The sequence below is a fragment of the Camarhynchus parvulus genome, chromosome 3 (genome assembly GCF_901933205.1).
Source record: "Camarhynchus parvulus chromosome 3, STF_HiC, whole genome shotgun sequence".
NCBI classification, from domain to species: Eukaryota; Metazoa; Chordata; class Aves; order Passeriformes; family Thraupidae; genus Camarhynchus; species Camarhynchus parvulus.
This window is the reverse complement of record NC_044573.1, coordinates 93,154,186-93,179,186: the sequence shown is the minus strand read 5'-3', so window position 1 is coordinate 93,179,186 and position 25,001 is coordinate 93,154,186. Positions and strand designations below refer to the sequence as shown.

The following is a 25,001-nucleotide window of genomic DNA, read 5'->3' as shown; positions in this document are numbered from 1 at the left end:
TATTTTACACCCTATAGATCCCCACCTAGCTACTTGCTAGGCCACAGATCCCATAATGGGTAACAGCCCATTTTATGAGTTTTCACATGAAGATGATTTCTTTACAAAATAAGAAACCTCCAAAAATAAAACTGACTCATATACATAGCAGCATGAAAAGAATGTACTTAATTCATCATAACTGAAAAAAATTTTAGAAGTTTCTTAGCTGAGGCCACCATCAAAATCACTGAACATTCCTATGAGGTAAAAGCGGAGTACCAAAAAGCCTAGACCTGCTTAGTAACATGGTTAGATTCTGTAGTACTATGGAGACAGGTAAAGATTGACTCCAAGTATAGCTTAACAAAATTTTAGGAAATAGACTAGAAAATTTTATTTCATCAAGTCATTACTTTAAAATATATTTTCATTACTCTTTCCACGATCAGTGTTTTTAAGATCTACCCCATGGACAGATGACAAGTATTCTCCATGAGAGGATGCTCAGGCTTCTCAGCAACCAGCCATCAAAATCTTCTCTTAATCAACATTATCTCATACCAGCATATATATCTAGCATGACTACAACAAAATTGTTCTGACTTACATGTAGTGCCTTGATCTGTCAAAGGTATGCTCATTCCAGAATCATAGTGGGCATAAACATTCACATCATAAGTAGTACTGGGAGACAGGTTATGCAATGTGTAGGAAGTCACTTCTCCCACAAAAAACTCCCTGGGCTCATTTGAACCTTGAATCAAGGAAGCATTAAGAACAGAGAAAGAAAGAAAGAATCATGATTACATGAGCTACAAAACTATTCCGTCTCTTACACGTCAGTAAATGTTAACCTCATTTTTTCTAAAACAAAGCATATTGATTTCTTAAATTTTAGCATATTACAACGTTGCAAACAGAACATACACATATTTTTACAAACTATTGCGCAACTTTTGTTTTCAGCTTCCAGAAAGATACGTATATTGTTTGAAGGCCACATAAAACAAAAGTTCTGCAGGACATTAATACCCAAATACTTGTCCAATATCCTCTCATATACACCAGTTCACAGCCTTAGAAGGACAAGAGGCATTAAAGAGGCTAAAAACAAATCAGGTCACTGTATGAAGTTTTAACTATACAACTCAATCCCTGTAATTGAATGTCTGATACTACAATTGACAGTTTGTGTTTATTATAGAATACTGATCATAAGACTAGTTTTCATGAAAATTGGTAAACAGAGGAAATAAATAGATCCTTTAACACAAAATGATACATATGATTTCTACTCTGGTCTGCCATTACCTACTCATTGTTCTAAGAGTGGTATACTCAGAATGAACAAGTTTTCTTACCCACAGGCTTGTATACAATTTTATAGCCAAGAACAGGGGATGGTGAAGGATCCCAGGAAACTCTGAAGCGTGTATACCATTCATCAGTTATATACATATTTTGAGGAGGAAGCAAGCCAACTAAAAAGAAAGAAAAAACCCCATTCTAATTAGGCTACTAATTGTTTTTCAATTTTTAGAAATGCAGATTGTTACTCTGCAAGTAACAATCACATCAAGGACATAATTAACTTAATGAAACCTTTACAATGTTGAAGTGTTCAAGGAATATGTCTTAAATTTAAAAAAGAATAATCAATATGAAAACTATAATTACCAGTTCTGCCATTTCCAGTCAGTTGTCCACCATCTCCATCTTCATACACAGCAACAACAGTAATTTTATATGGCGTATCTGATTGTAGTGGTTGTAGTATCACATTATTCCTTATGCCAGGAACTGTCGTCTAGAACACAAAAGAAAGAGACGTAAACCCATTCACAGTCTTGCAACTGATCAGTAGTGACAGTAGCTAGAAACAAAAATTTGTTCTGACATTTGACACACTATGTTTTATGCCCGTCATAGAAAAAGTCATTCAGGATACCTTAAGGGTTACAGCCTATAAACAAGTATCAGTATTTTTTATTTTGAATTACAAAACAATGTGGCCATCACAAAAACATAAATCAAATTGATTCTTCAGTCCCAACACACATCAGACTGAGATGCTGCAGTCCTCCACCAAAATTTCAGTACTCTTCCCTCATAGAAATATAGAAGTCATAATGATGTGGGTTTTTTTCTTGGCAGAAACAAGCTATTCTGAGAAGGAAGCTCTTAATACATTGACATATAAAAATGTCCCTATTTATGCATCCCTCAATCTCAACTTCCTTATGCAGCCATGCACTATTGCTCCCTTCTAATGAAAATGTAGGTATAAACCCAAAAGTGATCCTGCTCCATAAGGAAGACATAAAGCACTGAAACTAAGGGAAGTAATTTGAGGTATCTCTCTCAAAAGTGCATGCCAGTCAGTACTTGCTATGAATAGTTGATTAAAATTTTCAGTTGTTTGAGACTTGCGGTTTTTATGGATTGTCCAATCTTTTCTGCAAAGATATGTGTGTTGAAAATATGTGTGTCCTGAATAATGAGTCCAATAGGGAATTTTCAAACAGTGAATTTTCAGCATGTGCTATACAGTAATACAAAAGCAATAAAAATGTCATTTTGGCTGGTGGCAGTTGGCAGGAATTCTGCCATTGTCCTCTACAGGATCTGAGCTTTGCTTTGCTATAAATACCCTGTGAATTTTATAAGTTTCAGAATAACTTTTGCTATCATTAAGGTGCAGGAAACGAAACACACTTACAATTCATACTGAAATTTAGACCAGCAAGTTAGATGCTAAATCAAAGTTACCATTGCTGTCTTATTAGACTCTGTCAATTCTCTTCAATTTAGGAAATGCAGATTTATGTTTATTCTGTATCCTAGAACACTGACTTTGTAATGAATACAGTATGAAGTAATAGATGGCTATTCAATCCATCACACTTCAACAAAATGCCAGGAAGCAGATTCTGTTCAGAATCTTCTGATTAGTGTGTGACTCATATTTAACATTATTTCACATACATATTTGTTCACAAAACCATATATTTTCTGTAGCTTCATGGAAAAAAAAACCTCTGTTTTATACAAACCATGGCTTCCTAACATTTACAGCAATGATCAGAAAACCCACAGAGCCTGCACAGTGTACTGCATGTAGAACACGTGTCTTGTTTTTTGTGTAGCCTAAAGAATTGACTGAAAACATCCCAGTGCTTACTACAGAATTACAGAACTTACGTATTCATCAATAGGGTCTCCCACAGTGGGTGAATAAATGATTCTGTACTGCTGGACTGGCCCATCAGCATGGTCCCATTGTACAGAAAGGCTGTTTGTAGTCTCATCAAATACTCTCACATTCCTTGGACCACTGCGAGGCACTGAAGAATGAAAATACAGAAGGTTTTACAGGGCATGATACCTCTAGATCAGTGTCACCCTTATCAATGCAAATGTTGCCCTGAAGCCAAAGTCAAGGGCCCTTCCTGAAACCCTGAATAAATATATATACATGGGGAGATTAAGTCAATGATCATGCTTGAAGGTCTTAAATAGAAAGACAGCCAAACTGAAACAGTACGGAAGGGAGAGAACATCCAGATGTGCCAAGTGAGCATCTACACACATTCTGCTTCTCAAACTCCTGCAGACAAGTATAACTATAGCCTGCCACATCTTCAAGTTTCTAGATGAATATAGGGATTTTACAGGGAAAACATAGAAGAAGCAAAATTATTGTTGTGGACAGGTTCTGTTCATGTTACTTCTAGTGTGAATTTTAAAGAATCTAAGCATAACGCAACCAAGATCCTATGAGATAAGTTGTAACAAGGAGATTTTGGTGTTTAGGTGTCTGCAGCACAAAACAAACAGCTGGGGAGGCCAACACATACAATTACTATGTCAGACACCAAACATGAAGCCCTTTTTTTCTATTGACCACTAACTCCACCCATCTTAATAGGCTATTTTTTTAATAAAAGTCATATTGTTATTCATTGGTAATTTGATTTTGAAAAGAGCTTTTTAACTCTTACACATGCAAATTAAGCTTATTTCCCAATTGAAGATTACATTGCTAATAATTCAAGTACCACAACTGACAGACAGCATAGCAAAAATTCCCTGCCACAGAGGCCTATAATTGCTGCAGGCATAATTCAGATGCATTAATTCAGAGTTGCACTAAATAGCTTATATTATTTGTAATTGTAACTAATTTTATACATTCTCCACACACCAGTTTTGACGTATATTCCACAACACAAGTACTGACTGTCTCTTACATGTTCTTCCCTGTGCTTGGCTTGGATTTCCCTCTCCATCTGCATACAGAGCTATAACATTTATTGAGTAAGCAGTGTCAGGAGTCAAGCGCTCCAGAATCACATCACGAGTGTTGCCTGGCACCACAATCTAGAACAGAAACAACAAGAACCTATATAAATAAAATTTCCGCTTATATAATCTTTTTTTAAAAAATAATTCAAATGAAATATAGAAAAATTGGAAACATGACCATGCTGCACACTGTCCAAGAAAAAAAACATAAATTTAAAATAAACATGTAATATTGAAAAAAATTCAATATTGGTGAAAAAAAGAACAAATAGTATAAGGAGCTCTCATTCTGCAAACACAGTTGTTACTTTTTATATTTTACATTAAAATCATTCAGAAAAAATAGGAGAAACATTCATAAACAGAAACTAAAAAAGTAATTTCTGTCACAATTTACTATGTATAAAGGACATAAAAAGTCCTTACAATTCCTTACATAAAAACATGTACATCTAAATGTACAATATGGGTGTTCATTTTATGTTAGTACATTCATAGTCAAAACTTTAAAACTGCACTTATTTCTATAGAAATCCAGGAATTCTTACTTCACACCTGAGAGGGTACTTTTTTACCCATATCCAGATTTCACTGCTCGCCAACCCCCACAAAAGAGTAATTATTTAGGGTAAGTAGATAGCATTTGGTTTCCTAATTGCACAATTCCTAATAAATATTTGTTGTCTCTGACTCTCTTGAAAAAAAATTATTTAACTCATATTTATCTGCAATATGATAAAGGATACTCAATCATCAATACAGAGTTTGAAATGGGAGAGTATTATTTCTTATTTTTTTCATTTTACCAAATTAATCCTCTATTAACAATGGACTAGACTCCTATAAACACTGTGCTTTCTGCAGAGACTCTCCTGGGCAGACAGTTGGCCTGAGTTTACTATTATATTTTACACTCATCAAAGGAAGCAATATTCTCTACACACATTTGACTAATAGTATAAAAGCTAAATTACTTACAGATTCTGATGGCCTTGGGCCAGAGAGTGGAGCATAATTAATTCTATATTGCTGTACCGGACCTGGAGCAGGTTCCCAACGGACATTCATGCTGTTTGGTGTAGGATTGTAAACGTGAATGTTTCTTGGTGTTCCTCGCTCCACTAGATCAAGGATAATTTAAATTAAGTTTTACAAAGTTGTAAGTTCTATTTCTAAATGAATTTACAACAGTGTTCAAAAGAAGCTGAAAAGCACCTCAGCCCAAGATAAACACATTACTTTTGTTAGCCTAAAATTTACAAAGCTAAGAATCTCCATGTCCAGTTTTTCCAAACTTCCATACCAGGCAGCAAAGTATATGTTTGTACTGCAAATTGAAAATATGATCATAACACTTTGTTTTCCTATTGTTGATCAGATATGTATGAAAAATAACCACAAACTACACATTTTAGGTCAAGTTGACATTAGTAGCCCAAACTTCCTAGAAAATTTTAAGTACACGCATGGACACTAGCATGGATTAACACCAATATTCACTCTTTGTTCACAAGTATTTCTAATAGCACTGCAATTAAAATGTTACTGTTCTGTGAAGTAAACACTAAGTGTGCTGCACAACTTTTGGAGCTAAGCTTGCCTGAGTTAAGTGGACTGAAAGCCTCCACACAAATAAGCAAAGGAAACAGAATAAGTTCCAATGCTGCAAAAATAACCAAACAGGTAAACTTTTAATGTAAAATCAATTTCTAATGACCTGAGGCCATTCATAAAAAAAAATCCTAACATTTTCTTGAAAAGGACTATTTTACTTACAGGTGCGTCCAGTGTCAGAGGTACGTCCACCATCCCCCTCTGGGAAAACTGGAACCACAGTTACAGTGTAAGGTGTGTTGGGTTCAAGAGTCCTCAGGATGACATAGTTTGTATTTCCTGGTACTGTGGTCTATAAATTTAAAAAGAAAGGGTCAAGAAACTTACGAAAACATGACAAAAAATAGTTTAAGGTTTTTTATTTATCACTTCCCTCCCATATCTAATTTCCAGACTGGATGGAATAAAAACTTTACAAAAGGTGAAGCTTAAAATAACTTGCTTTTTGGTATCTTCTAGAACTGCTTTTCAAAAAGATTATCTCTCAGACTTAATACAAATGAGTTCTATGCACTCCTATATAGCTCCCTTACAGCTCTCTCCACTTTTGGGTCCAGATCCTGCTGTACAAATGAAAGTAGCAGAATCTGCCATGATCTCTTTAATGACTACTACTTAGCAGCTCAGAGGCATTACAATATCACTTTCTAAGTTTAAAAAAAAAACATTACTTAGCACTACAACATGCTGATGACAAGAAGTATTATGAGCAGCTCATGTTAGAAAATAAAACTCCACAGCACTTAAGAATATTTGTCACCAGTAGCACCTTAGTTGCTATTGAAACAATGGCATTCATGTACGACTCATTTCATGTGCACATTGAATTGCCTGATGTAGAAAAAGAAACACAACTGGGAAACAATATTTCCCAGTCTGCAGCAAAGGTTTCCTATTTTCAGGATTCTTTTAGCTCTTTAGTAATTACATAATTTTGGGAGATTAGAATATGGATTTTTCTGCTTCCACCAATACCATTGAAGCCTACAGTCATGTGACTTCTTAGCAGTAAAGATAGGTTGAAATGAAGTCTGCCAACTTTATAAGCTTTTGTACACCCTGAAGTCAGCTTTACATTCACACACAGTACCCTAGGGATAAAGAAACAAAAAATTGTGTGTGGTATTAAATCCCATGCTAAGAACTAATCACTGATGGTCTACTATATGAAATCAAACATCTGTAATACATATGTTTGATTTCATACAGTAGACCATCAGTTCCATGAGGAACTTTCATGGAGTTGCTGTGCATTTTTTCCAGGGGGGCTATGAACAGAAAAAAAGCCACTGCATAGGCAAACAAGACCTACTTCACTCAGCAGCATTTCTCTCACCACCACCATGAGGTGTAATTTATCTGAGATGGTTAGTGAGATCCACATGAAGAATTTACCATTTCCTCTGCACCTCCAGCTGTAGGTCCATAAAATACTTTGTACTGGCGAGGACTTCCTTCGGCATGATCCCATCGAACATTCAGAGTACTGGTGGTTGGGTCATAAACTAGCAAGTTCTTCACAGTTGTGAGAGGTTCTGAAACAGATCAATAAGATGTCAGAAATGTGGAACCCTATTCTCTCCTTTTTGCTGTCAGATCACACCTCTGTAATGTATCCTTAGAAAATTTTTAAAATAGGTTTAGTAGCTCATGTTAAATCCTATTTATCTTCATCACTCAGAATACATCAGCTCTATCCAACACCACAAACAATGCTAAGTTAGAAAAAAATTATTTCTGGACACTATTTTAGAATTATGCAATGAGTTCATTAGAATTTTTTCTTCATTCCTCACCAAACCCATTGCTGTGTCTAACTTCCCATTACAAGCTCATAATTAAAATAAATGCAACTGAATTAATAATTTTGTAGTTATATAATTATTTAAGTAAATACATTGAAATAGGTTTTATAACTGAAGTGTCTCTGATAGCAAATCACTCTGCGATTTCTATAGCAGGATCAGAAGAATGCATCAATATAAAATGGTAGAGTCCTAAAGTGCACACTATGAAGGTCAGCAATTGAAGATCCTTAAAAGCACACATATATGAGAGTAACGTGCCCTCAGATGCCTTAAGGTGTTTACGAAGTTCTGGCATAAAACAATTAAACAAATTAAAGTGAGGAAGAAGTTCCATAGTAAGATTAGGGTTTCCCTCAGCTGTAAAAACTGGGCATCCAGTCAAAGGTAGTGGTCCAGGGCTTCTCTAGAGACAGTAGACTGACAGGTGCTGTTACTTCAGAAACTTGAAAGCCACCAAAGGAAAAATGACAAATACAGATGGGGTGAATTTCACCACAAGAAACTTTTCTCAGCTCTTCTGAAAGCAATACATTGATATTGTCTAAGAAGACCTGAAGAAGTTACTTACTGGTTCTGCCTCGTCCTGACATTCTCCCCCCCTCACCGTCTGCATACATTGATGACACAGTAATAGCATAGGGTGTATCAGGCTGCAGCTTCTGTATCACCACACTGTTCTGTCGTCCCCCAACAGTAGTCTGCAGCAAAATAAAAGGAAACTATTAAAATCCCTTTTATACTCTCTATTTTGTGCTTATTGCTACAGTAAAGAACACAAGCATTTGATGCAGAGTGGAAAACACTGTGATGTGTTTTCCACATACAATGCTGCAATTTTCTTCTGACTGACACTGGCAGTAGACATTGAAAAGTAGTAATATTTAGTACATATTGGTTTTAGCAAGTTTAGACACAAAGCCACTATTCTTTAAAATCTCCAAACTTGAATACAACTACAATTATATATAAACTCCCAGTTCTGTACCAGCACAAATTATATTGTAACTCCTGTCATTCTTTGTACTTTTAAGACCATCTGCACATTTTCAAAGCCCATTCAGCTAAGGTGTTTGGCATAACACTTCCAATCATCTGCTGATGAACTGACAACGAGCAAGCATTTACACATCTTCACATTTCATAGCAGTAGATTATTTTAATTTACAAGCAGACTATTTTAACTTACAATCAAAGGGGTTTTTTGTACTCAAGTGTACAAAGCTCCTTTCAAAGCAAAAATGTTTTTATCATCCCATCATGGCTGCCCCTACAATTTTAGTATCTGATTGCCTTTCAAAACTTGACCCTAAATGATCATGATGGTCTCAGCAGTTCTGTGTGCAGTTTTTGCAGATCTTTTTTTCTGTCTTCAGATCACCTGTGATTCCTCTTGGTGCTGAGGCCATTAAAAGTCAGACAGGACAATAAAAACCCCCCAGAAATTATATTTTAAATATTTTGGTGTGGATTATTCTACTGCCTACCCTGCACCTACAGTTTAATAAAATATCAGAGTAGCAAAAGAAGACAAGGAATTATGATCATATGACTGCAAGTCATTTGCAAAGAGACATTAAATGCCATGAGCAGAGCAGGAGAGTTCTGTGTGCTCTCCTCAAATAGAGCTGTTTTTTCCAACTGCCACTGCTTGACTCTATCCCAGCTGTAAGCAATTAAGTCTCTTAACCATATTCTTTGCACAGATTTCAAGAGAATGATCATAATTCCCTTTTTACTCCACTGCCAGCAATTAATTACAGATGTTAATTAAATGTGTTGCTGTTCCTTATTTCTCTAGTGATTTCTCACTAAAATAGTGTTTGACTGCTCAATATACATTTCAATTACCTTAACCCATATGCATGTTGTTCAGAAGAGAGTTTAAATGGGTGTGTAAATATCCAACTGATTCTAAAGTAAATATTCCTAGATATACTTCTGAACATGAGTGATCTCCAATTACAGAGGCGAGCTGAATGAATGTGGTTCTCATCTGAGACTGTTCCTCTGACTCATCTGACAGTAACCACAACAGCCTCCCACTACAGAATAGGGCATTTTTTAAGTAGCACAAATTTCTGATAAACAGCCTGACTGAATTACCACTCCCAGGCTGCGTTGCATAGACTGCCAGTAGCCAAAACCATTTGTGCTGACAACACAGGGAAAGCCGGCTGATCTTAAAGTACTGTCTCTCCATAGCATTACAGCTTCTCATCATCTAAAAGAAAGATGAGAAGAATCTAAAATACCTTAAATACTTCATTAGCACATATTTTGCATGTATTTCTCTTTAGAACTGCTACCTCTGCGTGTTTATTCTGACCCTAGAGTGGTGAGAGACACTGTCAACTGTTCACAGCATGTTCCATGGCAAAGCCTTCTGGTAACATGGGAACTACACTATGAAAATGATGGAAAACCCTGGATTATGAAAGTAGTCATGGTAGTTCATATTATTGATTGTCCTGACACCTCTATCTGTGACTTGTAGCCTTAGATGCTGCTTGACTTATTCCTCAACACACTTTATTTTAGTTTTATCCATGGATAAACAGTTGGAGTTTATGAACTCAAAGATCTTTTCCAACCTGAATGAGTGTATGATTATGCGATTTTTTGAGATAACAGGATGCATCCAAAATTACTGCTGCTCAATTAAGAGTGTTCTAACTTGGATTTGAAAGGGGAGAAAAAACGGTGGGAATATATACTTATTCACTACAAATGTAAATCTTCATGTAAAAGATAATTAATATATACAGTGATGTGTTTTGAAAAGAAATTATTCCAATGGATTACTTTAGAGAAGGTTGCATTTAAGGCTCAATAACTTAACACTTCAAAATTAGTTACCGACTGTTCAGGGCCATCCCCACTGATAGGCTGGTAAATGATCCTGTATCTCTGCACTCGACCACTGGCAGGATCCCATTTGACAGTCAAACTGTGTGAAGTGGCATTGTACACCTGAAGGTTTCGTGGGCCACTCTTTGGGGCTGAGAAGCATAATAAAGAAAGGAATAAATATGTAGCTCACCAAAGAGCAGAGACAAACACTTCATTCTTACTTTTAGGGCTGCATGAATGCCTGATCAAGAGCTGAATGTATTAAGTACAGGGGAACATAAACTGTAATGTTTGTAAAATAATAAACATGTGGTAATCGAGTGTTTAGTATTCTTCCAAATACACAATAATATTTATTAAATGATCTCAGCTTTTTAATGTCAGCATTCATCACAGTTTAGAAAAAGGAAGCTATGAGTTTCCTTCAATAAAATGGTACCTGGAAATTCAGATTCTTACCTTGTGTAGTGATAGGTACCAAGGGTACTAGGAAAAAAGTAGAAAGAATTTTCAGAATTCTTGTATGTGTATGCCTTCTGTTTCAATAACTATGAATAACAACATGCAGAATCCCTTTATTTACTTACATGTTCTTTCACTGCCAATGAGCTCATCACTTTCTGATTCATCAGGATAGATGGCAGTAACTGAGACATCATATAATGTGTCTGGATTCAAATTTTCAAAGACCAAACTATTCTCTTCCCCATTTAAGATAGTCTTATGAAGAAATTAAAAAAAAAAGAAAATATAAATAAACAAAACCAAAACATACAAATGAAACAGGCAAACAGAGTGGGATATAACTGAGTTTTTACTCAGTAACATCACTGAACATGCTGTAAGTATGTGTCCTACACCTTCTCACTGAATTTCCAAGTTACAGACCATTTATCAATTACATTTCTGAGTTTAAAAATATACCCTCTGAGATACTGCCCACAAATACATAACGTGGCTGTCTATTCTTACCTCCTGTTTTTCTCCTCTTCCATAGGGCCCCCATGTTATTCTATACAGAGAGACATCTGGAGCTCCATGATCCCAAGTACCTCTGAAACTATTCGTGGTTATATCTGTGATTCTGAGATTGACTGGGGCTGGCACAGGCTCTATTATGAGAAAAGGAAAAATGTTCCACAAAATGTAACTACAAAATAAATACAGTTAAACAAAGGAATTACTCAGACAAATAATTTAGAAGATTGTGTAGAAGATTCATCTCTCAGCTGCCATGCTTCTAATAACTACAGTCAAACACTGTAGTATTACCCAGTCCATGTACACTAAGTGAATTATCCCTCATAAGGTCACGTCATTAGGTCATTGTCTGATAAAACAGACCTCAGCAGAGGTCACAACTCACATGCCTACTCAAAACAACTGAAGCCCTGGCTGTTACATTTTGGAGTTATATGGAGTGAATGTGAACTCCCATAGACACAGGTCAAGTTCCTGCAGGAGTTTCTCACAAATCTTAAAATTCTTTATATAAGCCAAATAAGTCGCCACTTATTTAGAAAGAATTCACAGAGGTTAACTGAAGGTTAAGGAGGGAAAATATTATAGCCACTGGGAAGAAATATGTAAATAGGTAGAACCAGAGAATTAAACTTGAAATCATTTCTTTGGCAGACTTCTCCTCTTCTTTCCTTACAAACACATTCACACAAAACCACAGGTACAGAGCAAAGACTAGCACAACAGCAAGCAGGAAATCTCACAAGCATTTTTATACACATCAGACTACCAAATGAAAAATTCAGAAGAAAAAATGAGAATATTAATGGTTTTTTTCTTCTTTTTCATACCAGATAGAGGGGCAGTGACAAGGTAAAATTACTCTTTTCTATTGTAGGTTTTTCTGGTTAACTATATTCTTAAATCCTAAGCTTTGATCAGGATGAGAACTTCCTTGATAGCTGCTTTCTCCTTTCAGTCTGACACATCTCTTGTATGGAGGTCAGCTCTTACAGCTTGTGCAGCCCCATTTCCTTGCCTTTATTTGTTGAGGTTATTCAAGTGCCTTCTTTATGATTCTCTAAAAGTAAATGCTGCTTTAGCATCCCATGATGCAAAAACTCTCTTGGATCAGTGGCAGGATCATGTCTCTATAATCTTCTAGTATATGGCCCAGCTTCTTACTCACTTGCCTAGATTTCTGCAAAGACTTGCTAAAACTTTCCTCTATTGTCCTTACATTTTCTTATCAATTCTACACCTACACTTCTCCTTCAGTCTTTAAATAGAAATAGTTTTGCTTCAGTGGCTCTTCATCTCTCTGCAGACTGCAATGTCAGTGTTCACTGCAGTAAGACACAAGTCATCTAAGATTTCTGCGGTTTATTATATTGCAAATAATGCTACAAGTGCAAATAAAGTATTTCTCAGATTAAATTAGAGCTTCACTTAAACTCAATAACATATTGCAACACACACCATTTAAATCAAACATAAGGTAAAAACAACCACAAGAATGATTATTAGGAAAACTTACGAGTGACAGCTTCTGCATTTGTTGGTATGGATTCCCCTTCATCATATACAGCAACAACTTTTACATTGTACAGTGATTGGGAGGAAAGGTCAGAGAGAGTAATGCTGGTTTTGAGTCTGTCAAGTTCCACCTAAGAATAAAAACAGTGACTTAAAGAATTGTAAATTGCTCTATTTCTTACTCTCCATTTGGTCTAATGGCAGAAATTCCTGCACTGAAAAACAAAGTATTCTGCACTACATTTTACTATTTGCCCTTAAATTTACACTTAAACATTGAGAGTTCTCTACTAATTCCTTTGCAAAACATATTATATCAGATACACATAGTCCTTGTGGATCATTCGCTGCTTTATTCCTTTGGATACAAGGATGCAGACGAAACCTTTGGGAAATTCTGGTTCCTTTAAAAAACAAATTTAATTCTCCAAGAGCTGGTTTATGCCTAGCAGCACAATTAAGGAAAACTTGTACATAACTAGATGACATCTCTAACTATGCTCGCACATGTTCTGTCAGTAGCCAAAGAGGCTAACTTTATTTCACTATTCTGTCCTCTTAATTGTAAGCTGTTCTTAGACCTTGGTAATACGACATTTAAGCAGAGCGTAGAAATGGCTATTTACCAAAACATATGAAAATTCTCCAGTCGGTTTAAGGATTTTTTCCTCTCTGAAGGAAGAGGAGGAGGAAGAAGGGAGTACCTAAGAAATCTATCTTGTGCTCACTCAGTTTCCAAGAAATCCATACACTTTCTTGACTGCAATCACTATGAACTGATGTTCTTTACTCTCACTGGTGAGTTATAATACTACCTTTATTATTATTTTAGTAATCTAGCTTCTCAAAATAAAACTTTCCTAGTACTTTAAAAATTTTACCTCCTTTACATCAGCATCATCAGCTATTTTGTATCTTAGGATGTATTTTCGAACTTTTCCTGGGGCAGGATCCCAAACAACATTCATGGTGCTGTGAGTAACATCCTGAATTGTTAAACCTCTGGGTCCAGGCAAAGGTACTGTAAAAAAAAATGATAGTAGTAAGTGAATGCTACTCATAGCAGAGGTCTCTCATAGATGGAAGTGAATTCTCTTCATGTCTTTCAGTTAAAGTCTTTTCAGTGAATGGAAGCAACCACTTTCTGACAAGTTCATTGTCCTGGGCATTAGATAAGAGAGTTCAGAAGCTTATTTTCCCAGCAATGAGCAAAATAGCTATAAACTATGGTAGTTTCACCTTTGTAACTTATGAGTGCAATACTTCCAGAAGTATCAGGGATTAAGACCATAACGTTTGGTGACAATAGCCAATTTTCATCTACAGTTAATGGTTTAAAAATTTTGAGGACATAAAAGTAGCCATGCTGCGTGCATCTAGACCAGAAGCATGCCTTTGCCAATAGGAAATGTTTAAGGAAAGGTATAAAAAAGGATACCATTTTTAGATCTATTTTTTTCTTGATATAGCATGCTTCTTTAGTATTCTCTGTGCTTAGGAGTATGTCTGAATTTGGGAACAAGGTTTCTAAATTAATACAAGCAAAATTGAAACCTTTTAAAAACACTGTGATCTCAAGATTTCCTTCATTATTCAAGTTAAAAATTATATTGTTCCCCTTTTAGTAGCTAGGTCCTTCTCATTCAAATTGACTTGCAGGCTTTCAGGAAATGTGTAAATGTTAGAAAATGCATAAAACATGGTTAAGATGGTCTTCGAAATTAAACAGATTATATAAAAACTGTTGCATGAAATTAAAATTAGGCGTTGCTGAAGCAATAACAAAGCAAAAATCAAGATGTCCATACATGTCACTTCCTGTGTGGTGAGTGGGTCACTCTGCATATCACCAAACAATACGTAAGCTGTTAAAGTGTACTCGGTGTTGGGGATGAGATCTACCAGCTGCACCTCATTCACTGACGGTCCCACACGCATCTGCGCATGAAAAATAACACACCATGTTCAAAAACTGAAGAAAGCAATGGCAGAAAAGCAAACAATGATTTAACTTCAAGGGAATTTTGTTTGTGAGATTCACAGTATATTTACAGTTTCCTGACTGATGTCATCGTGTATAATATCCCAGTAAGTTCACTGCACTTCAAGAAGTACATGCCAGTCTTTTGACTATTATGATAGTCTAACATTTTTTCTTAATTCATTTTTGGTAGAGAACAGGTAGCAAAGACAAATTCTCTTACCTCTTTCTCTGTGGCTGGGACTGTAGCATTCACAGGTTCATATGTTAACAAATAACCAGTAGCTCCACTGAGAGGTTCCCATCTCACTCGCATGTAAGTTGATCCAATGTCATAAACATTCAAGTTTCTAACTGAAGAGATTGGCACTGTCAAATAAAAAATACATATTAGTTTATTTCATTCAGCTTCTTAATATTTTGTATCACAATTCATACCACTGAGAATATTGCATATGGGTATAAGGGCATGTTATGGGTAGTAGAGAGGTGATCTGCAAACAGTGGTATTTAAGTCCTTAATTTAAGAATGAGGTAATGGTAATACTGTTTTGAATGTGGCCACAGATTTTTTACATACACAGCTAAAACTCTTACAGGTCAGCACTGGAACATTTTAATCTTGTAAAAAGCAACATTAACTCATTTTACTCAACATTTAACATTGAAAATTCTAATATGAAACAACATGACTGGCTTGGGATCTGTACAAAGAGGATTTTTGTCCTCTCTTTTTGTTTTCTATATTTCTCAAATTACTAAATAAATGAAAAGTTTCCATGAAACCATATGAAAAAGTAACACAGACTTCATAAAAATTTATATACATTTTAAGGATTTTTTGACAAGCCTAATACAAAATTCAGAAGTGAAATGAGCAGCAGACATTCAATATTATTAGAGAGGCAGAAGAGTCATTCTATGTTGCATACAGCATAAATGTGCCTGAAATCCATGTAGATAGTTCATAGGAGAAACATAGCTGAGTTATAACTCATAGAAGTGGCATAATTGTGTTGAATTAGCTTTTGCTAATTAGAAATAATTCTGTCTGGCAGTAGCAGGAATTAATTATGTAGCATAAACAATTTGGTTTTTATCAGATTTCAGGAATTTATAAACTCGGTCTTGTAATTCATGTCTGTTCTAGTTTTGTACAGCCATGCTACATGAGCCTAGAAAGAAGCTGGGACTAATATTTTCTACCACATTGTAGCTTCACTTTGCTGAAGTCTTCAAGACAACAAGGTCTGGACAACCAGAGTAACACAATACAGTTTGGTAATTCAAATTAAATATTTTACTTCTGCTAAGAAGAAAATCCATAGTGCTGAAAGTTCTACTGGACAGCTCCCCAGGTGCCAAACGGGCTGTTAACATGTTATTCAAGACCCATTTCTAACTTACAAGTTGTTTCCCTGCCGATCAGGGGTTCACTGCTTTCATCTTCTACCACAGAAAACACATTAACCACATATTCTGTTTCAGGCTGCAGATCTTTCAGAACTGTTGTTCTTTCCATCCTACTTACATAAAACTGCAAGAGAAGCAATGTTAATCACTGTAAGAAAAATATTTTTGTAATATTATCTCTAAGAAAAGCAATCATTCCTTGTGAAACTGCAGAAATCAATGACAAGGAGATAAGTCTGGTCCTAATTTTGTATACATTTTGTCTGACATTATAGCATTATTTCTGCAAAGCAAGCAGTAGGGAAATCTCAGACAGACACTTGTTTCAAATTGCATTGGATCTGCTTAGCATCACTTAGAGTGCATTCTGATTTCACACATGGTTTACACTTCTATATCACTAAAGAACATAAAGAAAGGACCAGGAAAAAGGGGCCAGTTTGGGAAAAAATTCAAAATTTGGGATAATCTAGATGGTCACGGCACAAGGCACTGGAAACACCTTGTAGAACAGAAATGCCTGGAAAAAATCAAATTGTAAAGTCAGTGTGCACTGGAACAACAGCTCAAGCTTTAATCAAAGGTCAAATCTTGAACTCTCCATGAGCCAAATATAAGATTGGCCACAATTAGAGATGGGACATTCAGAGCTAGGTACACATAGGCACCTAACTACATTCTACTAAACACTTCACTTTCCTAGATATTATTCTGTTTGATTAAAGACAGTAATGAGCAATTCAGATTTCCCAGGACCAAGAGTTGCCAGCCATTGGCTCTCTGTGTAGAGAAGCAGCAACCACAAGATAAGTTTGATCCTCTGCAAGAAACAGTTTGGAGTCATATAGTGTCAAACTGAACACTTCTTACAACCTGTATCCCCCACTGTCTTGTTCTCTACAAAGAAGGAAATGCATTAAAAGGACAGGGGGCCTACCCATGAGTATGGTCAGAAAATTTCTGGTGCAGACATATTTGACCTAATATATGACAGTGGAATATGAAAATAAAGGAGTTACTATAAATAGAAGACAACTCTTTAAAAGAAATATATTTAACTTCTGGATTCATAACATTAAAACAACCAAAGTAATATATATGCTCCTATTTTTTGTAATTTTGTGTAACATTTACCAAGGCATGATATTCTTGACCTTAGGAGTGTTTTTAAGTTGCTTTTACACCTTGCTCAGCACAAATTCAGAATGATATTACCGTAATGTGGATGTCCAAGGTTATACTGGACATTGTAAAAGATGAACATACAATACCAACCTGTTTAGGGCTACCTCCAGAGGTAGGATAATATTCAACTCTGTATCTATCAACACTCTCAGGAGGTGGGCTCCATCTCAGTCTGAAAGAACGAGGTGTTACTTCTGAAATAACTAAATTTGAAGGAGGTGGCAAATCACCTGCAAGAGGGGAGCAAATGAGAAAGATATTCATTTATCTTGTCAGACAGGGGAAAAAACACTTTGTGTAGTTGCTTATATTTATTTTTCCTCAGGATTTCTTAAAACAACTGCATGAAGAGATAGCCCATGTTAACATACTCAAGATTAAAGAAGTTCCCTGAAATTCCTATTCCATTTCAACACCAGTATTTCACTGAAGAACCATCAGCTAACATTACATACATGTACATGTTTTTTCATGCTCAGCTTTGGTTTTGGGCTGTCAGACATTAATACTTGAAAAGAGCAGGGCTGCTAAAATTTTCCTTATTGAATGAGTATCATCAAAAACATGCCACTATGAATAAAAAGCTGACACACTAAGAAAGATACTTCACAATTCTGGGGAGAAAAAGAAGGCACATCCAGCAATGTCATGCTGTGTTAGTTATAACACAGTCACTGTTGGAAGGAAAGGAAGGACCCCTGCAGGGTAGTCCAGGTGGTCTGCACAACTTCCTCACACCAGCAGCTGAAAAAACAGCCCACGGCTAACACAGTGTTCCCAATAAGTAATAAAAAGGAACTAGCAGTGCAAGCACGTAAAATGGATAAAGAATGAAATAGACTGAAAATGTGATGTACCTGGACCTTTCACGCTGTTACACAGATTTGTGGTTACATTATCAACAATGGTAGCCAGGAAGGAGAAGTCCGCAACATTGTAAGCATGGATGTCATCTGGATCTGTTGCAATCTGCTTCAATTCATTTTCATCTGCATTTTTAATACCTTACAAGAGAACAAGAAAGCAAAACCTGTTAGAAATTATGGCCACAAAGCACAATAACATGCAATTAAATCCCTAAACACACTATTCAAATAATCTTTTATGTACTTATGTATGTGGCCACTTCTCTGCGGGCTTAGCAGATGAGCAGGAGGGGGTTGCTGCAGGCCATGCCTTCATGGAGTACTTACCAATTGCATACAGTTCCACTCCCTCATCTCTGAGTTTTCTTGAAGGGGCGACTACATCATCTTGTGATTTGCCATCAGTGATGAGAACACCAATTTTGCGAGCTCTGGGCCTTAAGCCAGCAACTGGTTTGAAGTTGTTTTTTAAGATGAAATCCAAGGCCATTCCTAGCATGACACAAAGAAAGTAACCATCACTGTAAACTACTTTCATATAGTAGTCACAGTAAAAGAAATTAGTGCATCCTAGTGACTTCATTCTGACAACATAGTTCCACTGTTTATTTCCTTATAGAAGCATTTTGAATCTAATTGCAGCCCATCATCTAGATCTGAGCAACTGATACTATTCAGGTGCTCTCTTACCTGGTGTTCATCACCCTCCTGACTTCCACTACCCCTCCTTCTGGTTCCTGGTTGTCTTCATCCCAACCCTGAAATGGAACTGGCCTTTCTTCTTCTCATAGGCTCAACAGCAACACAAGCTCTTCATCACCCAAAACCTAACACATTCCCCCTGAGTTTATATACCTGTGCTGTTCCAACCATACTGAGCTGAACTGTTAAGTCCTTTTCATCACAGACACATTTGAGTTCACTGAAAAAAATCAGAGTCAGCTACTAGAATCATTTTCATTGAAGCTAAAGTAAAATCCTGGCACTGTGACATACCTGTTAGAGTATTGCCTCCTTTGTATGGTAAGTTGGCTACAGCCTCTAGCAAAGACTGTTTGGTTCGGTAAGCATTGAGATTCCATTCTGTCCTGGGATCACCACTATACTGCGCAAGACCTGGGAAAAAAGCCATCATTTACTCAGTCATTATGTGTCTCTGTAGGAGTTATGCTCCATTTTCCCTCCAACATATGAGAACTTACCAATCTGCACTTTGTCAGGACCAATATCAAAAACTTCAACAATACGGGCAATGAAGTTCCTGATGGTTTTAAAATTTGGCCTCCCAATACTCCATGAGCCATCCACCAGCAGCACAATATCAGCTTCTGCTCTGGTTCTACATTCTAAACCTGCCATGTCAACCAGAAAAATATAGCCTTAGCATGATGGCTTTCTTTCCCCATCCTTTTAGATGACATATGTCATGAATTAGCTTCCAAAATAGCTCTAGTTTTATTCACTGGCACTCTGTCAAGTATGACCTATTTGAGAGCATTATTCACACTAGTCAGTGGTTCCATGGCAAAAGTTGTCTAAATTCCTTCATGTATGTTTCCTTTTAAAAATAAGCCTTTGCAAATGTCAAGGCCAGTGTTCTCTATTGTCATGTCATTGTCTGTTTTGGCCTTTAAATATGGCTGATCACTTGATTTCAGAAGTTTTGTACAAGACTACTATACGAACCACTGATATGGCAGTAAGCACTATTAGATTATACAATTTTATGGTATTTTAGTCTGTCACATTTAGCTAAATTACTGATTAATTTTCAACCATGTAATAGTGGGATTAACAGCATGTATTACAATCACTTTCACATAAATAGCATTCCTCAATTTTCAGGGGAAAAAGACATAATAACACTTGTGGTATAGAAGTTTGCACGTACAGAAAAGAAAGAGCACAATCCAGAGAAGACACACAAACATAAACACAGGTCAAGACATACAGAGGGAACAAGAACAAACATTCATACAAAGCTGCAATGTTCTCTAAAGGTAGGAAGTTATTTCAGATATCTTCAGTTTACAAATTACAAAATAAAATATGCATCATATTGTTTTCATCACAAGGAAAATCACAAAATATTTATACAAAACAGAAAGACGCAATAATTTTATCCACAGCCATTTGAAAAAAAGAAAGCCAAAATCCTTTCTCTCTTTTTTTCCTGTAGATTTTGTTACCAGCTGCAAATTTTCTGGCTTCCTGCCATCAGAGCTTCTGGTCTTTATATGGAAGAAATCCCATTGAGAAAAATCATCCACACTCATCACAGTTGAAAGATATTGTGATTTCATATATGTTCCACAGAATTGATCCAACACTGTAGACTCATGAATATAACTATTCCATGTACCTGGGGGTTAAAAGCATGATCCTCTTCTGCACAGAAAATATAGATCTAGTCTTTAGTCAGGACAATAAAATCAGTTGGGGGTAGGGTTTAAGTCAAACCATGTTAGTTCAAAAAATTGCATGCATAACTTTTATATGAAAGTTAAAGTTAACTTTATGTACAATTAAAAAGTTAATCTATTTTATGTTTCTTCCAACATACTATAGTCCCCCACATGGAAAACTCTAGTAAATGTGCCAGATCTAGGGTGATTTTTCCCCCCATTAATAAATAATGTACATTTGCTGTCCAAGATATAAATTCATTTTTCACATTAACCATTACTCAAATCCATGCATTAATAAAACAATTAGCTTAAAGAGGATAACACTGAAAACAGAAATGAGAGCTACTATAATGAAAAATAACAAACCACTCTTTGTGCAATTTTTTATTGCCAGCCTTATTAAAGCTTTAGTCTAATGCCACTCCTGGACTGTTTTAGGGGTTTTTTTTTCAGTTTACCCTCTATTATTAGACAGAGTAGGACAACTATTTAGGAAGTTTCTAAAAATGTTTCAATAAAGTCATATACAAGATGAGTATTTTTTACACAGCCCAATGTGAGCTAAGCAAAAACAATATAGTCAGCTGTCAGAAACCTCTTTTTCTTTATTTAACTCAAAGGGCTTTGCAGTTAGGTTCTTTCTCCTCACCAAATTCTCTCTGATGGTTATCCAAGCATTGAAATGGCAGAGGAGAAAAGGCTTTACTTATTCATGTATACCTGACTATTCAGAAGCAGACCTGCTTTTTTATGCTTTCCGTGAAGGACTGAGCCCTGAAACCTTCTTCAGATGGTAAAATTGAGAGTATGGTGAGCACAAATATTAACATGCAGAGGCCTATTAAGTACACCAAAGGGAGCTAAATATCACAAAATTCAAAGAAGTCTTGAAAGAAAGGTTTACTAGCTACAGGTTTACTAGTGAGAAGCTCCCAAAGAGATACTGGAGAGCACTCTGCAATTGCCTCTGTGAAAAAGTCTCCTCCTACTATAGAAAACAAACCAAAAGACTAAACAATGACTATGTTGAATATAAACTTAAATAATATACATTAACACTAGGACGTTCCCAACTATCAGATGTTTGTTCATTATATCATCTTAGTCTTACAAGTCACCATATAAGGACAAGAAAAGGGCCAACAATCTGCTTAAAATTCCTTGTTCTACTCCTGTGAAGACCCCTGTAGATGAGCCATGATCTCTGTTCAAAAATTTGACCTTATGTGAACTAACACAGATGTGGACAGCTTGAAAATGCAATGCAGATGGCTTTGAATAATCAGCAAAACACAGGTTGCCTGCATTATCATCTTTGTAAGATCATCTGGAGGGTGCAGAGGACTAGAACTGTGAACTGGGTCATGCTTTGTGGTCATTTCAGAACAGGGTTTAAGTCATCAGGGAAGGGAATATAATGAGTCCTGTAAACAACTATGTGCATTAGAAAAACAAAAACGAAATGTAGTAAACTTTTTATCTTTTTTTTAATCCAAAATACAAGACTGCCTTTTCTTCAATTCAGTCATGTTTACCTCTAGATAAAAATGGCTCCGTAGTAGTGTCTGAAAGGGTGGTCATCTCTTGTCCAACCAGAGGGTTGCTCTCTCCTCCTTCAAACATCCCAAAAACATTTACCTTATAGGTAGTTCCTGCCCTGAAATAGTCAAAGAGGTATACTTTAACTGAAGTCATTTGGCTAGTAAAATGCTAAACACTTCACTTATTAAATTCTCACAGGAAAAAAAATACCTAATGGAAAAGAAGGTGCTAAAACATGAAGCCTAAATACTGGCTCTTCCACAAGACATTGATGTTTCAACAATTTAAAAGCTGATTTTACACTCTATATTTAAATTTATAGCCTTCCTCATTCAAGTTATTTAATTCTTTGAAGAGAAATTGTCCAGGAATCCAGAGATCAGGTTAGGAAAGCTAAAGACCTGATAGAATTAAATCGGGCCAGGGACATCAAGGGCAACAAGAAAAGTTTTTATGGTACATCGATGATAAAAGGAAGACTAGGGAGAAAGTGTGCCCCCTCCAGAAGAAAACTGGAGACCTGGTTACCCAGGATATAGAGAAAGCTGAGGTACTGAATTATATTTTTGCCTCAGTTTTCACTGAAAAGTGCTCCAGCCACACAGCTGGAAGGTCACAGAGGGCAAATTAAGGGACTGGGAGTGATGCCTGGGCTGCATCACAAGGGACCAGCTGGTCAAGGGAGTTGATTCTCACCCTCCATTCTGCTCATGTGAAACCCCACCTGAAGTACAGTGTCCAGCTCTGGAGCCACCAATATAAGAGCTTGGACCTCTTGAATGAGTCCAGAGGAAGATCAAAAAATTATCAGAGGGATGGAGTACTTATCCTGTGAAGACAGGCTGAGTTAGGGTTGTTCAGCCTAGAGAAGAGAAGAGTCTGGGGACACCTTATGGTAGGCTTCCAGCACCTAAAGGGCACCTAAGGAAATCTGGAGAGGCACTTCTGATAGGAGCATGTAGGGACAGAGAGTAATGACACTAGGTTTAGATCAGATATTAGGAAGAAGTTCTTTATTGTGAGGGTGGTGTGACACTTGAACAGGTGGTCCAGAGAAGTTGTGGGTGTCCCATCCCAGGGCATGAAGGCCAGATTGGATGGTAACCAGATCTGCTGGAAGGTGCCCACAGCAATGAGGTTGGAACTAGAGATCTGTAAGGTTACTTTCAACCCAAACCATTCTATGACTGTATGATTCTTTGACTTAATGATCCTATTTTAATTATATTTAGTATACTTGCCTAACAGATTTTGACTTGGTGTGAAGCCTGTTCTAAAAATCTAAGCCTCTGAGATAATGAATCAAGAGCTAAACTAAGCATCTTTTGAGAAACATGAGACAAGAAATTCTTGAGAGTAAACTTTAGAAATCTCAAATACCCTTCATTATTCCATTATCTTTCTCATATGTGAAATACAGCTCCAGCCTATATCTTTGCCTCCTTCAGTTCCTGTGAGAAGACCGCAAGTGATGTAAATGGATAATCTTAGAAAGAAACCTGCCAGGTACCTTTCAGACATGGCATAACAGGATTTTCATAGTTAATTGACAAAATTACTTGCTTAACTTACAGCAGATTTTACAAGGCATTTCAATACCAGATCGGGATTAAACAAAATCCTAGGCTAAAGTTATTTAAAGGAAACTAAACAAAACAAAGCAAAAACGAATATGAGGGAGTATGCATACCTAAGCTCCTCCAATACCACTGTGCTGTCATAGGGCCCCACTATTAATTCTCCAAGGCTCCCATCATCTTCAGTAGGGTGGAAAGTTACTTTGTACCCCTTCACTCTCCCTGGGGCTGGCTCCCAGGTTACTCTGAAACTTGACATAGTTGAATCTGAAGTTCTCAGATTTCGAGGTGGCTTAAAGGGAGAGGCTGAAAGGGCGGGAAACAAAAGAGTTTAGATCAGGTCTACACATGGCAAAAAAATCAACAAGTATGCTTTTAAGTATATATATATATATATATATATATATGCAAATCTAGTATTAGTGAGAGTCCTAAACTCTTTGTTCCTTTCTTTAGCAAAGACAAGTATTAAGAGATGAAAGATGAGATTCCTGACACTTACTTTTACCTATCTAACCAATAGGTAAGTGGGCTAAGTCTATTTTTGAGGCTCCCTCTGCAGTCAATGGACTGAGGGATAAATTGTCTGGCAGCTAAAGCAACTTCACCAACCACAGGTGCGGCACTGTGTCAAAAACCAATTCTTCTGAGGAGTGCCAGCCAAACAGCTGGTCAAGGTTTTTAGGTCAAGAGCAAGTTCCTCAGAGGACTAACAGCTGCCCACTGCAGGCAGTACTCACAGACAATGGTTAACAAACTGTGGCTAGCTTCTGCATTTTGTGCAACTTTTGCTTGTGTGCAACTCTAAAGTGCAGTCATGGAAAATAATGCATCAGTGTAAGCTCAAAGTACAAAAAAACAAATGGGAATTAGAGTAAACAAAAAACTACCACTATTGCTTTGGCCTGAAATACAGAGGGAAAAAAAATTGCCTTGTCCCTGTGCCTATGCAATTGTCTAGCTACAGCCACAAG

At 36.5% G+C, this 25,001-nt stretch overlaps 1 protein-coding gene across 6 annotated transcripts in view; it reads right to left on the bottom strand.

Annotated features, from left to right (window-relative positions):
• The window catches only part of COL12A1 (collagen type XII alpha 1 chain), a 100,770-nt gene that overhangs the window by 37,705 nt on the left and 38,064 nt on the right, over positions 1-25,001 (bottom strand). For 5 of the 6 annotated variants that reach the window (XM_030945580.1, XM_030945579.1, XM_030945581.1 and 2 more), the window contains 25 exons: positions 24,141-24,333; positions 22,444-22,565; positions 19,703-19,852; positions 19,497-19,616; positions 18,828-18,992; positions 18,492-18,638; positions 17,725-17,864; positions 16,444-16,573; positions 15,260-15,405; positions 14,864-14,993; positions 13,937-14,076; positions 13,057-13,186; positions 11,532-11,671; positions 11,147-11,279; positions 11,019-11,045; positions 10,566-10,708; positions 8,278-8,407; positions 7,297-7,436; positions 6,064-6,193; positions 5,266-5,408; positions 4,233-4,362; positions 3,184-3,326; positions 1,660-1,789; positions 1,344-1,463; positions 590-736 (listed from right to left, as the gene is read on the bottom strand). In XM_030945580.1, coding sequence (XP_030801440.1) covers positions 590-736; positions 1,344-1,463; positions 1,660-1,789; positions 3,184-3,326; positions 4,233-4,362; positions 5,266-5,408; positions 6,064-6,193; positions 7,297-7,436; positions 8,278-8,407; positions 10,566-10,708; positions 11,019-11,045; positions 11,147-11,279; positions 11,532-11,671; positions 13,057-13,186; positions 13,937-14,076; positions 14,864-14,993; positions 15,260-15,405; positions 16,444-16,573; positions 17,725-17,864; positions 18,492-18,638; positions 18,828-18,992; positions 19,497-19,616; positions 19,703-19,852; positions 22,444-22,565; positions 24,141-24,333 — 3,369 coding nt within the window. The remainder of the gene's footprint in view (positions 1-589; positions 737-1,343; positions 1,464-1,659; positions 1,790-3,183; positions 3,327-4,232; positions 4,363-5,265; positions 5,409-6,063; positions 6,194-7,296; positions 7,437-8,277; positions 8,408-10,565; positions 10,709-11,018; positions 11,046-11,146; positions 11,280-11,531; positions 11,672-13,056; positions 13,187-13,936; positions 14,077-14,863; positions 14,994-15,259; positions 15,406-16,443; positions 16,574-17,724; positions 17,865-18,491; positions 18,639-18,827; positions 18,993-19,496; positions 19,617-19,702; positions 19,853-22,443; positions 22,566-24,140; positions 24,334-25,001) is intronic. The other variant, XM_030945584.1, reaches the window with a different exon arrangement.